The sequence below is a fragment of the Leopardus geoffroyi genome, chromosome C1 (genome assembly GCF_018350155.1).
Source record: "Leopardus geoffroyi isolate Oge1 chromosome C1, O.geoffroyi_Oge1_pat1.0, whole genome shotgun sequence".
NCBI lineage: Eukaryota > Metazoa > Chordata > Mammalia > Carnivora > Felidae > Leopardus > Leopardus geoffroyi.
In genome coordinates, this window is record NC_059328.1 from 75,575,816 (window position 1) to 75,591,060 (window position 15,245).

General features: G+C 39.2%; 1 protein-coding gene across 2 annotated transcripts; it reads right to left on the minus strand.

Moving 5' to 3' along the window:
- Positions 1-2,931: 2,931 nt before the first annotated feature.
- LOC123598196 (guanylate-binding protein 6-like) lies at positions 2,932-14,256 on the minus strand. Of its 2 annotated transcripts, none has more exons than XM_045478189.1 (6): positions 13,754-14,256; positions 9,688-9,905; positions 8,554-8,638; positions 8,022-8,212; positions 6,891-7,070; positions 2,932-2,987 (listed from the first exon to the last, which is right to left on the minus strand). In XM_045478189.1, exons 2-5 carry the CDS (start codon positions 9,775-9,777, stop codon positions 6,897-6,899), a joined length of 540 nt encoding a protein of 179 aa, XP_045334145.1. In that variant the 5' UTR covers positions 9,778-9,905; positions 13,754-14,256; the 3' UTR covers positions 2,932-2,987; positions 6,891-6,896. The 2 variants fall into 2 exon arrangements, with proteins under 2 accessions (XP_045334145.1, XP_045334144.1); XM_045478188.1 differs by lacking the exon at positions 2,932-2,987 and adding an exon at positions 3,924-4,226 and having other exon boundaries at positions 13,754-14,161.
- Positions 14,257-15,245: the final 989 nt, after the last annotated feature.

Genomic DNA, 15,245 nt, shown 5'->3' on the forward strand with positions numbered 1-15,245 from the left:
TTTTTTTTTTTCAAAATCACAAGTCCCAGGCCTATGGTACTTATGACCAACTTGACTACAGTTTGAAGGTTCCCATGATCCCCTCCTTGGGTTTGATAATTTCCTGGAGTTGTGCAGAGAACTCAGGGAAACACTTGTGTTTACTGTTTTATTATAAAGGATACAGATAAAAAGCTTCAGAAGAAGAACTACATAGGGCAAGGTATAAAGCAACACAGCTTCCATGCCCTCTCAGGTCACACCACTATCCCGGGATCTCCATGTGTTCACCAACCCAGAAACTCTCCAAACACCATTGTTTAGGGGTTTTATGGGGCTTCATTATACAAGCATGATTGGTGATTAAGTCAGTCTGCAACCCCTCACCTCTTGTTGCCCCTTGGGGAGAAGGGCTGAAAATCCTAACCCTCTAATCACATAATCAGTTACCCTGGTTACCAGCCTTCATCTTCCCAGGTTATTCCATTACCATAAACTCCCTTGTAGTTGAAAGAGGATTATTAAGAATAACAAAAAAGTGCTCTAATCATTCCAATGACTCAGGAAATTCCGAGAGTTTTAAAAACTCTGTGCCAGGAACCTGAGATAAAGACCAAACGTATATTTGTTATATCACATCACAGTGCCCAAGGTGAATACAATGCTTTGTTTTCATATTTGTTTTCTGTGACCTTGAATCTTCAAATATCTGTGCAGTAAAGTATTACTGGCTAACAAATCTATATTATTACGAGTAAGTCCCTTCGTTTCTATAAAGATATCTAGTTAAAGATGAGAAGGCATGAAGTCACTTCACACTTACTGTTCCACATCTGTTTAAAGAAATTCCAAAGTAGTCCTTCATGTCTATTTTAGAGACTGTACAGTTGTGGTACATCTCCTTTAAATGATGAAGGCACTACTGGCAATGATCACTAACAAAAAGTCATTTAAATAAAATACCTTATAAGTTGACAACTGCAGGATTTTTTTCTTTTCCTCACCATAAATTGACATAAAAACCAAAGTAATGAAACAGTTCTAATCTGGAATTTCGCCTGGTACCTTTGATACAAGTTATTAATCAGACATGTCTCACAGTGTCCTAAATGCTTAATTTCTGGACTTTATACGTAGTACTAATCACTCAATAATTATTATTACTGTTTTAATTAAAATCGAATCTGCTTCTTGTTGATGTGGTTTGAAGTAGGGTTCAGGAGCCAATGGCCAACAAAGAAATCTTGAGACATTTTCAGTGCAAAAAGGTGTTTTTATTATAGCATGGGGACAGGACTCGTGGGCAGAAAGAGCTGCACTGGGGTTTTGAGGAGTAACTGTGATTATATAGGATTTTCTATCCTATGGAAGAGGAGGGTGATGTTAGGGCTCTAGGAAGTTGCATCTATAGGTTTCTGGAGATTGCTTTTTTCTTATAAATCATGAAGACAGTTGCCAACTGATGGAGACTCATGTCCTACACTACTGTGATCTCTATCAGTTGACCATTTGTTTTTCCCTTTCCTTTGTTTTGGGAAGCCAAGAGTACCTAAGGAATGTCACACATATCCCACCTGGTGGAGGGGGGGTGTTGCAGGGTGTTATCTTGGGTTTTGCCCTCAGCTTGCCTTTTGCTTCCTCATCATTGTCACATTAAATTATCCCTAAGAATAACAGCTCAGTTTGAAAACCCTAGAATATGAATATATTTGATTTTTTTAATAGACAAGCTGATTAAAATCCCTAATGGAAGTTCAGAGTATATGTAGTTAATTGGAGCTTCTTGAAGCCCTCACCAAAACACTACCTAAAATTATACACACAAAAAATGTTACACATCCTTGCAACATGCCTGTGTCAAGTCGTTAGAGAGGACATATGGAGAACTACTAAAATCAGAAAGAATTTATCCATGTGGGAATGAAGAAAACAACTGCAATTTCAAAACATCAGAAGGGCACATGGGTTTATCAGATAAAAAGGAATATTCGTATAGGAAAAATTCCCTGATTGTGAGTAATTCAAAGATGATGGATCATAAACAAGCATAAAGAGATATCAGCAACAACTTCATTGATTTCTTTTTTATTAGATATTGGACAGGTCCAGTGGACAGAAAGAGTCGCACTGGGGTTGAAACCAGTGACTGATTATATACCTTCAGGTTGGGCGGGGGTTAGAGATAGCATAAATCTCCAAGGTATTTTGGAAACAAGGTTTTAAGGACCTGGAGGGGGGTAGCTGCTGTTAGGAAAAGGTCATTTATTACCATTTAGTAAAAACTCGGTCATGAGACCCTTCAGATGTATATTAGTGGGCCACATAAATTGCCCACCTATATCTTGGGGGGTAGAGATCAAAGAAGTTTCCAAAGTAATTTTTATATGTTAAAGTAGACTTACAGGATCCTGGAGGTCAGAATAATGTTAAGCTAAGATTGCCTTTTGCCCTCAGCCAAGTATCATCATTGAGGCAGTGGAGTTCTAGAGGAAGGTCACTCTGCCTGTCTCAAGGACTTGTCAATGGGTTGTAAGTTGTAAGGAAATGTAATTTTTTTCTTTTGCCTTTGTTTCCCACATCATATACCACATCTTCTTTATCCCTTCATCTATCAGTGGACATGGGCTGCTTCCATAGTTTGGCTGTTGCGGATAATGCTGCCATAAACATAGGGGTGCATGTATCCCTTTGAATTTGTGTTTTCATGTTTTTTTGGGTAAATACCCAGTAATGTGATTACTGGATTGTAGGGTAGTTCTATTTTTAATTTTTTGAGGAACCTCCGTACTGTCCTCCACAGTGGTTGCACCAGTGTATTCTCCCATCAACAGTGCACGAGGGTTCCTTTTTCTCCACATCTTCACCAATACTTGTTTTTTCTTGTGTTGTTGATTTTAGCCATTCTGATAGGTGTGAGGTGATATCTTGTCATTTCGATTTGCATTTCCCTGATGATGAGTGATGTTGAGTTATCTTTTCATATTTTCCTTTAAATGTTTTCCTTTGACCTGTGAGTCAAAAGTGAGTGATGTCATTCATGAGCAGTTGTCATAGGAAACTCGAACCGAACACATGATGAATCAGCCCTTCTCTCAGGAAGAACACTGTAGCAAGTCTCAATTAGCATGTGTATCCTCACAGTCCTATTTCCTAGGAATTGTAGTCCTAATTCATTCCACACCCTTTGTATTAGAATCTTAAAACTTATGTGATTTGATGTAGGGTTCAGGAGTGAACAGTCAAGAAAGAATTCTTGAGACATTTTTGGTGCAAAAAGGTGTCTTTAATTGAAGCACAGGGACAGGACTCCTGGAGAGAAAGAGTTATACTGGGGTTGTGAGGAGTGATTGATTACATACTTTTAAGGTGGGAGGGGTAGAGAAAAAGAAAGTCTCCAAGAGGATTTTCATATATTAAAGAAGACTTACAAGATTGTAGAAGTCTGACTATTGTCGAGGTAAGGTTGTTTCTGCCACTAGCAAAGCATTAATATTAACACAGTTGGGAGTTCCTGGAGGAATGTCATACTCTCCCTGTCTCAAGTATTTGTCATTGGGCTGCAGGTTATGAGGAAATTTAATTTTATCTACATCTCCTTTTGTCTTTGTTCTCTATGTCAAAAACTATACCCTTTGTTTTAAGGGTCCTTTAAAGCATCTGTCATAATTAGTGAGGATATATATAGAAAACAGGAACTGGGCACCTGAGCGGCTCAGTCAGTTAAGCATCTAACTCTTTATCTCAGCTCAGGTCATGATCTCACAGTTCATGAGTTCGAACTCCACATCAGGCTCTGTGCTGACAGTGCAGAGCCTGCTTGGGATTCTCTCATTCTTCCCCTCTCTCTGCCCCTTCCCCACTCATGCTCGCTCTCTCTCTCTCTCTCTCTCTCTCAAAAATAAATAAATAAACCTTTTGTTAAAGAAGAATCTTTAGAGAGTGGGGAATGTGTTCAACCATCATTTTGCAGTTACTGATCAAGTGTTGGACATGCAAATAGGAACTAAGATTACAATGATAAAGATAAACTTGCCCCTAGCAGTGAGGTATCATCAGTGAAACAGAGTCAATGGGTAACTTAAGTTTTCAAAATCATGCCATAGGTACAATGAGATCACAAAGGAGGGCCACCCAACACGCTTTAGAGGATTCAGGAAATCCAAGACTTCATGGAAAAACCAGTCTGCAACATAAAGGTGAGGATCTTAGAGGTTGTTGGAAGGAGTCTGAATACTGTGCACAGGTATCTAGAATAGAGGTGTTAACATGTCAAGCTTGTGCAGCTGGAAGTAGTTCATTATAACAAAAGCAAAGCATGCAAACATCAGCTGAAAGGGAAGTCTAAAAACATCAAGATACACCACAGACACACTATACAACTAACATCTAAAACTGTAATTTGAAGTTGGAAAGCGAAGACACACAAGCTGGGATTTCAGAATTGCATCGTATTCTTATTCAGACCTTATTTTTCAAAGAATTTAAGGAAGTAGAATTCAACCCTACAATATAAACAAGATTAAGATATATGTTTTCCCCCCAGTATTGGACCTCACTATTTATTACACCTCTCTTTTGAACTGGTTGATGCTTTTCTAAGAATGTAAAATTTCCTAAATACCATCATCATTGTCATCATCACCACCACCATCATCACCATAAACAGCATCGTTGGTTTTTTTCTTATACTCCTGAACAAGTATTACATACTCCTTGTAAAATTTCCAAAGATACAAAGGTTTATACCGAATAAAATAAGTATTCCTCTCATTCCTGATCTCAGAAACCTAGTTTCCCCTAGAAGCAACCAACAGTGCTAGTTCCTCATGTGTATACAAATAAGTATTATGAATTCCATTTTTTTGCAGAAATAGTGCCCTAGTCTCATTGATTGGCACCCCAGTTTTTCCACATTACAATAGATCTAGTAAGTTGTTCTGTGTCATTACAAATCGTGCTATTTCTCAATTTTCTGGCTATATAATATTCCATTGTAGAAGTGTGCTGAAATTTACATTACCACTCCCATATAGACATATAAGTAGTTCCAATCTTTAGAGTTACAAACAATGCCACAAAGGACATGTTATCAATACACAATTTTCATGACTGTGTGTGTGTATGAGAGAGTGTGTGTATACCTTAAAACTGAGTATGTGGTGCCAAAATGGACATCTATTAACATTTAATATATATTAGACACAATTTGCAATAGATATTACACAGTTTGGGCTTCCATGAAAGGACAGGTTTTCAGAAACATTGGGAACACAGTTTGATAGCATGGGAGGTAAAATATTGCATCTTATAGTTTTGTTTCATTTCTCTTATTTTGAGTTACTTGAATATCTTACTTTTCTATAAGCTATTTGTTCAAAGCTTGCCCACTTTTATTGATTTGTGGCCCTTTATGATGTATAACTCATATAAATCAGCTCTTTCCTCTGACAGAAATCAAGGCTGTCTCTTCAGAACATTCTTGGCTTCTGAATTTCTTTAGGTTCTTTTTCACTATAATGAATTTATCTTTATTTTAATGTAGTTTTTGTCAGTGTTTATACATCTTTGGGTTTTATGGCATTTAAAAATAAATTTGATGTTCCAACATAATTTTATAACTATCTGACATTTACTGTTTCTTTGGAGCTTTTTGATGTTTCATCTGAAGTCAAGCTGGAACTTACCTTACACAAAATTTACAATAGATCTACTCACCTTCTTATTCTACACAGCTCTCCAGTTGTCTGACAACAGCTGTTATGTAGTTCATACTGAACTGTATGTTCCCACTGATTTTACTTTTTTATTTTATTTCTTAAAAATGTTTATTTATTTTGGGGTGGGGGAATGAACACACACACACACACACACAGACAGGGAGAGAGAGAATCCCAAGCAGACTATGCACTGTCAGCCTGCTGCCTGTGGGGTTCTATCTCACAAATTGTGAGATCATGGCCAGGGCCAAAATCAAGAGTTCGTTGTTTAACTGACTGAGCCACTCGGGTGCCCCCAAAAGTGTTATTTTAAATTACTGGCAGAGGGGCCTGGGTGGCTCAGTCAATTAAGTGACTGACTTGATTTTGACTTAGGTCATGATCTCATCATTTGTGATATTGAGCCCCACGTGGCCCAGTGGGCTGACAGTGTGCATTCTGCTTGGGATTCTCTCTCTCCCTCTCTTTATGCCCCTCCCCTGCTTGTGTGTGTGTGCATGCACGTGCTTTCTCTTGCTCTAAAAAAAAAATAAATATACTTAAAAAAATAAGTATGTAAATAACACTGTTCACATGCACTTAATTCCTATATGTGGTGGGGTTTCTACTTTTAGACTACACGGTATGTTCTGTTCTTATATTTTTATATTTATGCTCAGTGACATACTGTTCTAATTCTTGCAGATCTATACATTTCATTGTACCTCTTCTGAATTGTCTTGGCTTTTGATTTTTTTGATCAGCTCCGTTTAAATTTTACAATTAGCCTTTTTGAAATTTTAACTTGCAATGCATAAAATTTACAGGTAAACCAAGAAAGAATTGCTTTGCATATGGCGCTGGCCCGTCCTACTCAAGAACACGCTATGGATATCTATTTGAGTAATTATTCAGATGCAACTTTCAGAAGCACTTCTTGATAATTATATTCCAATGTGTTTCTTTCCAGGAGGCTACAAATTTGACCTTCTCTTTGTCTTCTAATCAGTTATTTCCACATCCATTTAAATTAACTGTCCAGCTACATTTACTCTGTCTTTTGTCAACCATTGATGCCCTATAGTAGGGCATTTCTGTTTTTTCTGTTTTCTACTTTTCTATTTTTCTGTTAAATTTTGCTGAAAAACAGAAAAGGTACATATGCGTGAAAATAAGCTTTATCAGAAAGCTGTTATGAAAACTTGTGAAAATTACCTGAAATTATATACAAGAGAAAAACTTGACCATTAGTAAAATCAACTCTTGTAGCAGCTCACAAATTTGAGGCCACCACGAAGGCCGCGAAGTATCTTCTCTGTCATTGTTCTCCATTATCTTTGGAGTGCAGTCAGTTTCAGTATGTTGCTTGTTACCAGTCATGATTTTTATTTGGGCCTAAAATTGTGTGATACATTCATAAAAGAAAAACATTTAAAGATCCCAAACTTTCAGGAATAAGGTTACATATTAATAATTTATAAAATTATCTGCATTTTCCTTTTTCAAGTATTCTCTCTTATTAGATCATTTACGGCAGGAATATCTCCTGGTTTGGGGCTGGGGAATAAGAAGCACAGTACCACCTTACTTATATTCATCCATCACTCAGGTTTTGCGAGGGTGCTAAACAGGTGTGAGGACAATTGTATGACATTCTATTAATGCTATTTAGGAGGGACTCTTTCATCTGAATGGCACAAATGCTCACCCGCATCTTAGAAATAATGGGAATGTCTAAGCTGGTTGAGAAATCTGATGCAAACACTTCAGTCGGGAGAAGAGAGAATTTCCCCTATGTCGCATGCTGACTCAGACAGGCCATCCTCTCCTGGGGACAGCTACAGGTTCGGAGCTATCAGTCCCCCTTACTTCTGAGTCTATACATATCTGATGGTTTTAGGTCAGCAGGGATCTATCTTAGGGTCTTTGGGTGGGTAGGGTGCCTGAAAACTGGCAATAATCTTGGGAAAGTGAACCAATTGCTGCTTTTATTACATACACCCAGTTAGGACATCTTCGATGATAAATCTGAGGACCCCATTTAATATTGACTCCTGAGATCATCCAGGAATCCCTCAGAACAGCAGCACATGCCCTGGGAAGGTGATTTATATTCCGGAAATTCTTGGAGCTACCAAGTTCCTATGGGACTCTCCAGAAACTCAGCGTGAACACAGCCCACGTGCCCTGACACAAGCCATTACAGATTCAGGGCTCGTAGCGAATTGAGTGCAGTAAATGACAGCAGTGCTTCTCTGTCTGTCTTTGCTTTAACTTTCAGCCCTCCCTTCCTAGGGTTCCAGGGCTTTCTTCTGCAGTCACTGCCCAGACCCGAGCCAGGCTTACCTCCAGCCTCTGAATCCTCTCATTCTGCCCTCTCAGAAGGTTTTTTCTCTCTCTCTTTATCTCCTCTCTCATTTGGGCCATGGATTCCTGGAAAATTGTTTCTAGAGTCTCTAACTTTTGCTGCAGCATTTTACACCTTTTCTCAAGAAGCCGCTTTTCCTTCTCAGCTGTCTCTCTTTTGGCTTGCTCCTCTGCTCCAGACAAGAAAACAATGGTTAAGCCTGAAAGCAACAACCCCCTGTCCCACAACCACCACTTTCCCAGACACCAAACTGTCTGGGAAGAGCAGACAGAAATGTCCAAATGTAACTCGTGACCACACATCGAGGGCAGGTTTGAGAACAAGGTGGGAAAGGCCCCCTGACTGGCTGGCCGACGAACAACTACACCTTGTCTTATTATTTTCAGATTTAGCAGAGCATGCCTTCCACAGGAGAGGAAACTCCTTGCTTCGAGAAGATCTTCCTGTCAGAGGTCTCAGAGGGCCTGGCAGGAACCTCCCTCCCCATCATGCCCAGAGCCCTCCCCATACCTGCTAAGGCTTCTCGTGCTTCATGGAGAAGCTCATCTTTCTTCATGCAGCTTCCCTCTAGTTCCTTCTTCATCTGCACTAAACTCTGGGAACCATAAAGGGCAAAGACATATCAGGCAGGTCTAACCTGAACTTCCGTTGAAATATTCTGAGAAAAAAACTGCCCTGATCAAATTCCCTAGTTGTTCCCCCCCCCCCCCCCCCCACCTACAAATGCATGTTCTAAGACCCTGCCTGTCTCACTATTCCTCCAGCCTCGTCTGCCAATGCTGCTTCCCTCCACTCGTGCTAGGTTCCACCAGTCAGAAGAAAGTGCAGTTTTCCAGACGTGTAACCTCAGATGCTTTCATATTTTCCACATGCTGGGTTTTTTTTTCCTGCTTGTGACTCCTCCAGTAACATCCACCCTGGAGGATATGTACAAATCTTTCAAAATGTATGTCCCACTCCTCTTCCAGGAAGATTTCTTAGACCACCTTCCTCGTGTGAAAGAAATCACTGTACATTTACATTTGTACATTTTTGTCAATTGTACATTTTCACTGCATGAAACTTACGGTGTGTGAATTACTGTTCAACGAAACTTGAATTACTACCATCTCAGAAATACTCCTTCAAGACTATTGGTTAAGTTTCTGAACTCCCTGAGCCTTCCTTGTGAAGTGTTTAGTGTGTATTATATAATCTCTATGGCTCTGTGCAGCTATGGCGTCCTGTAATGCTATCTACAAGGCATGATTAACAGTCATACAACTCAAAGTAAAATAAAGGTAAAGAATGATCTGGTAACAATCTTCCCAGAGAACTTTGGATTGAATGGGTGAGAGTGCACAGAAAAAGCAGCCAGCTCAAAATAACTGAAGCATGTTTCAAGCCCACAGGGAAACTAGATGTTCCGTCAAGGAGGCCATCTGAGTGTCTGTACGGACTTTGCTTCAGAGATTAGACAGATTTCCAGATAAAGTGCCTGAGTTTGGAGGAGAAGGAGATAAAATAGAGTAATAGTGTCCTTTTAACTCTCTTATTCAGAATAATGAGCATCCTTCTGCTGTGAATGTTAGCTAATCTATGGCCAATCAGGTGCCCTTTAGGTAGAGGGGGTAACATGAAGAATCAACTATTAAGACTAAGTACCATGTACTTCTTCCATAACTCCTCGTCATTTTGGGGGGGCTGCTCCGTGGGGGCTGCTCCATAGCCCAGGTCTGGTACTGCCACGACCATTTCTGTGGGAACCTCACTCTGCAGAGCCACTGAGTCCTCACACTAGGACACAGATATCACCGTGTTCTCCAGAGAAGGAACCGCTCCGCTGTTGAAGGCATCCACTAAGGTCACCAGAATCCCCAAACCTGAATGCGGCAAGAAGTTTAGGGTATCAATGAGATTCAAAATTAGAAACTATAAATTCTAAAATGATTTTTTAAAGACGCTATGAAGTTTGAAACTTTTTATAAATCCCATCTCCTCCTACTAAATAAGTGTTTTCCTCCTGATCACTGCACTTAAAAATTTTCAGTATCTATTCTCAGTTAACATGCTCTGATATCTTTTGGAAAAAGAATTTCCAAATGAGGCATAAAAACACAGTAGACAACCATACAACTTAATAACAATCAATTACAAAATCAGCAGAGGAACTACACAGGCATATTTCCAAAGAAGACATCCAAATGGCCAACAGTAAATAAAAAGATCACTAATCATCAGGAAAATAAGAGATATCTCAAAACCAGAATGAGATGTCACCTCACACCTGTTAGAATGGCTAATAGTAAGAAGACAAGAGATAATCATTAGTGAGGATGTGGAAGTGAGACAACCTTTGTACACGGATGGCAGAAATGTACATTGTAAATTGGTTCAGCCACTATGGAAAACAGTATGGAGGTTCCATAAAATTAAAAAATAACTACCATGGGGCATCTGGGTGGCTCAGTCAGTTAAGCATCTGACTCTTGATTTCGGTTCAGGTCATGATCTCATGGTTTGTGAGATTGAACCCCTCACCTCCCCCTCCAGATTCTGTGTGCTGTCAGTGCAGAGCCTGCTTGGGACTCTGTCTCTTCCTCCCTTTCCTCCCCTCGCCTGCTCTCTCTCTCTCTCTCTCTCTCTCTCTCAAATTAAATAAAATAGAACTACCATATTATCCAGCAATCCCACTTAGGGGGATTTATCTAAAAGAATTGAAATCAGGATCTCAAGGAGATATATGCACTCTCATGTTATTGCAGCATAACTGACAATAGCCAAGATATGGAAACCTAAATATCCATCAATAGATGAATGGATAAAGGAATTCTGTACATATATACAGTGGGATATTGTTCAGGCATGAGAAATAAGGAAATGTTGCTATTTGTGACATGTATGGACCTCAAGGGCATTATAGTAAGTGAGATAAGTCAAATACTCTATGACAGCACTTGTATGTGGAATCTAAAAAACCTGAACTCATAAAGACAGTAGAAGGGTAATTACCAGGGGCTGGGAGTTGGGGGAAGTGGAGGTTTGTGGTTTACAAGGGTATAAACTTGCAACTAGTAAATAAATAAGTCCTAGAGATGCACAGCATAGTGATTATAGACAACAACACCAGATTATAAACTTCAAAGTTGCTAAGCACACACATACACACACATGATAATTAAGTGACATGATAGAGATGTTAGTTAAGACTAATATGATTGTAATCATGTTGTAATATATAAATATATCAATTCAACAAGTTTTATACCTTAAACTTATAAAATGTTATATGTCACTTACATCAATAAAAATAAAAGTAAAATAGATATGAGGTGAAGCAGGGTAAATGAGATTGTATATATTCCTACTAAAATTCTATGGACTTTGAGGAATTAATTGTTGGAAATTTAGTTTTCTTGGGAATAATATATATATTATATATTATATATTATATATTATATATTATATATTATATATTATATATTATATATTATATATATTTAATCTCTGAGAAGAGCATTTCTCATACAGGTTGTCTCCTCAGATACAATGGAAAATTGCAAACCCAGAAGAGCTTCACAGTAAAATAAGACCACAAAGTCATTCTCTAGCCTCAGAGTTATCCAAAGCATGAATACATCAGCACTTCTGTACTTTTCCATGGCACAAAATGTGGGCTACCATTGGCCATCTGCAGAGTGCTGCCTGCATTATTCTCCAAATCTCTGATGAAGCTAGAGACAAAATACTGGGTATCACCAGTCTCCGATGTGTTGCTCTCATTGATTCTAACAAGAACCTGCAAAGTAGGCTTATTCTACTCACTTTGCAAATGAGATCAGAAAGTCAAAGTAAGGTATTTGCCAAAAGCACATAGTGAATAAATGGTAGACCCATGACTAGAAGCCTGAAGGTCTGTTTTACTATTCTATGTTTCGCACCCAATTACCTGGCAAGATAATTTTCTTCAAAAACATTGGTTACCCATATGCCATGATTAATAACTTCTACGGGATTTCTGTTGACTCTCTTATCTTCACAATACCTGCTCTAATGTATCATTGTGACCCGATGGGCTCCTTTTGTTTCTGCAGAGTCAGGATGACAGCCACAAACCACTCAGCAGTTTCTAGACCTGGCTCTCTCCTGGCACATCTCAGTGCTTCACCAAGGGCTCCAGTTCAGCTCAGGTTTATGAAAGATATCTTTTCATATTTTTATTCCTTGATATCTAGTCCCATTCACTGTGCCCCCCCTTTTTTTTTTAACTTCAACTCATTGGTTGAACATCTATTATTTGCCACATGTTGTGCTTGTGTCCTTGGATTAAAAGATAAATAAGCTGCAGCCCCTGCCCTCAGAGTGATACTAAGATAACTATTAGGTTAGAATTAGGCTTACCTGCAACAATTAGAAAAGAAATGTGTCATAAGCAGTTTACGTTTATTTCTCCCTCATAAATTTCAGGGTTAGTAGTCTGGGGATGGTATGTAGTTGTGTTTCATAAGGATGGAAGCTTCAGATCCTATCATATGCTCAACCATCTGTAAGGGGCAGTCCCTGGTGTGCTGTCATTTGTATTCTAAGCAGAGAATACTAACTCTTTACCTTACTATGTAAAGTCTATGTAAACTAAATCACTTCTTAGGTTATCCATATTCCCGTACACAACCACAAGAGAGGCTGGAATTGCCATCATTATTCTGGGAAACTATGTGCCTGGCAAAGAAGCAGGAGTTCTGTTAGTGGGGAGAAAGGAAGAATGGTTACAAGGGGATAGTTAACACTACTTCCCAGTAACCATCTCAAACTAGGAAGATGACGGACAATGCAACAAGGATTATACTCTACTGTTGATCACAACTCTAATCATCTCCACTAAGGTCTAAGCTTGAGGAGAAAGGTGTCCTGACTATTCTGTTCTCTGCCCGGTCCCCATGTTGGGCACATGGTAGACCGGTGAAACTGAAATAATCCTGAGGAGATAGAGAGAGATGTGAGTGATAGGGGTTCATTGAATTATAATGGAGACGACTTAATTCAGTTTGGGAATACAAAAGAAGAAAAGCCTCTGGGAACTATAAGGGGTGACAGCACTGGCAGACCATGGGGTTTCAGAGGCAACACAGACAGAGTGAGCCCTAGAAGAAGGGAGAGGTTAGCTATGTTACATACCCAGAGAATTCACTGCAAGCATTAGCAGGATGGCCAGGGATGTCCTTACCAGAGTGACGGAATAGTAGCCAGAGGGAGAGGTAGGAATGGCTGTGGGGGAATGAGATGGATCCAAAGAAAGAAAGTAGAATCCTGTCTGGATCCCAAGATCTATGTGCCAAAGTATTTAGTGGTGAAGAGTCACAGCCTCTGTTACTTATTGCTCCAAATAATAATCAGAATAAGAATGTTCATAGAAAAACTTACATATCTATTTAGAAAGAGAGCATGCAGATGTCACAAAATACCACAGGGGGAAATCCAAGTGAATGGTGTGTTAAGAATTCATTGTAGTCTTAAACTTCCTCTGTAATTCAGATTTTTTTTAATGTGTAGATTTTAGAACAAGAATATGTAACAGCGTTAAGTGGAAAATCTCAAACACAAGGTTTTATAGCTTACATATTTACATGTATCTATTGCATTCCTCTTCTGAGTTCTCATGTTTATGTCAGAAATTAGGGTTTTAAGCCCAAACCTAAAGTGCATGTAAAAGACAGTTTAGAAATGAACATACCTGAGCCATAGATTGCTGTTCTGTTCAAGAATGAGCATCCAGGTACCTCTTAACTCACCCTTGCTGTTTTCTTCTCCCACAGAAGCTGAAAACAAACTGAGGTTGTTAAGAAAGGAAATGAGCATAAAGCTGAACCTGAAAGTAAAAGCACTTCATGCTATTTTTAATTATTTGGGGAAAACCTGCTGGAACCCAGACGCCAGAGCCAGAGAAGGTATGAGGGTGAAGCAAGTGAGAGCAGCCCAATGACTCTGCAGTTAGGCCCTAGGAAATTGCACCAGAACAGCTTTATTTTCTCCCCAGCTCGCCTGTCCACAAAGGGACTGCTGCCTGAGACCAAGGGCACAGAGCTGCTGGCTCCAGGGGCCGCAAGCAGACTAGGTTTGGCAGCTGGCCATTGACAAAACCCAAAGGCAGAGAGAGGAGTGGTGGCGAGTCAGGAAAGGAATTTGTTTCAGGGAGGCCGACACTGGGAAGACAGTGGACTTGTGTCCCAAAGGCTGTCCCCAAAGTACCAAAAAATATTTCCAGGTTCATATAAGGAAAATGTGGGACAAAGTGGTAGGTAGGTGCAACTGGGCAGCAAAGGTCAGGTGGATCATTGTCTTGGGGTCAATCACCCAGGGTCTTGCTGGTCTTAAGAGAACTTAATCAGTTAGAAAGTACAGACTGAAGTCAAAATGTGGGTAGTTTGAGTCCTCCCTAGACTCGATCCTTTTCCAGGACTACGATGTCTGTAGGTGTGCATTCTGTTGTACTTTTATGTCTTGGAATTCATGGAGCTTCTTGAGTGAGTCGATTAATGTTTTTCAGAAATTATGCATGTTTCTGGTTATTATTCCTTCATATATTTTTTCTAACACTTTCTACCTTTTATCTATTGATGAGACTTCCATTCTGCCTATATTTGCATGCCTGGTGATGCCTCACAGTCTCTGAGGCTCTATTATTGTTAATTCCTTTTTCTTTTCTGTTGCTCAAAATGGGTTCTCTCTGTTGATTTATCTTCAGTTCACAGATCTTCCCTTTGCCAGATCAAATCTGGTTTTTGAGCCACTATAGTATATTTTGTATTCCAGTTCTTATACTATTCCACTGTGGAATTTCTATTTCATTATTTTGGTTAACTTCTTGTTATTAGTATTTTCTATACCATGAGTCATTTTCAGCACACTTTGGGTCTTAAAACATAGTCACCTTTAGTTCTTTAAACATACTCATAATAGCTGCTTTGATGTATTTGCCTGTTAAATAAGGTATTTGTCTGCTAAAGCCCCAAGAGATGGTTTCTATTAACTTTTTTTCCTACGATTAGGCTAACTTTTCTGTTTCTTTGCATGCCTCATAATTTGTTTTGAAAACTGGGCCTTATAAATAATATGATGTGGACTCCAGTGTCCCCTGAAGAGATTGTTGATGGCTTTATACTTTGTTTAGTGACTTGGCTGGACTCTTTGTTTTTTTTTTTAAGTTGTGTTTATTTTGAGATAGA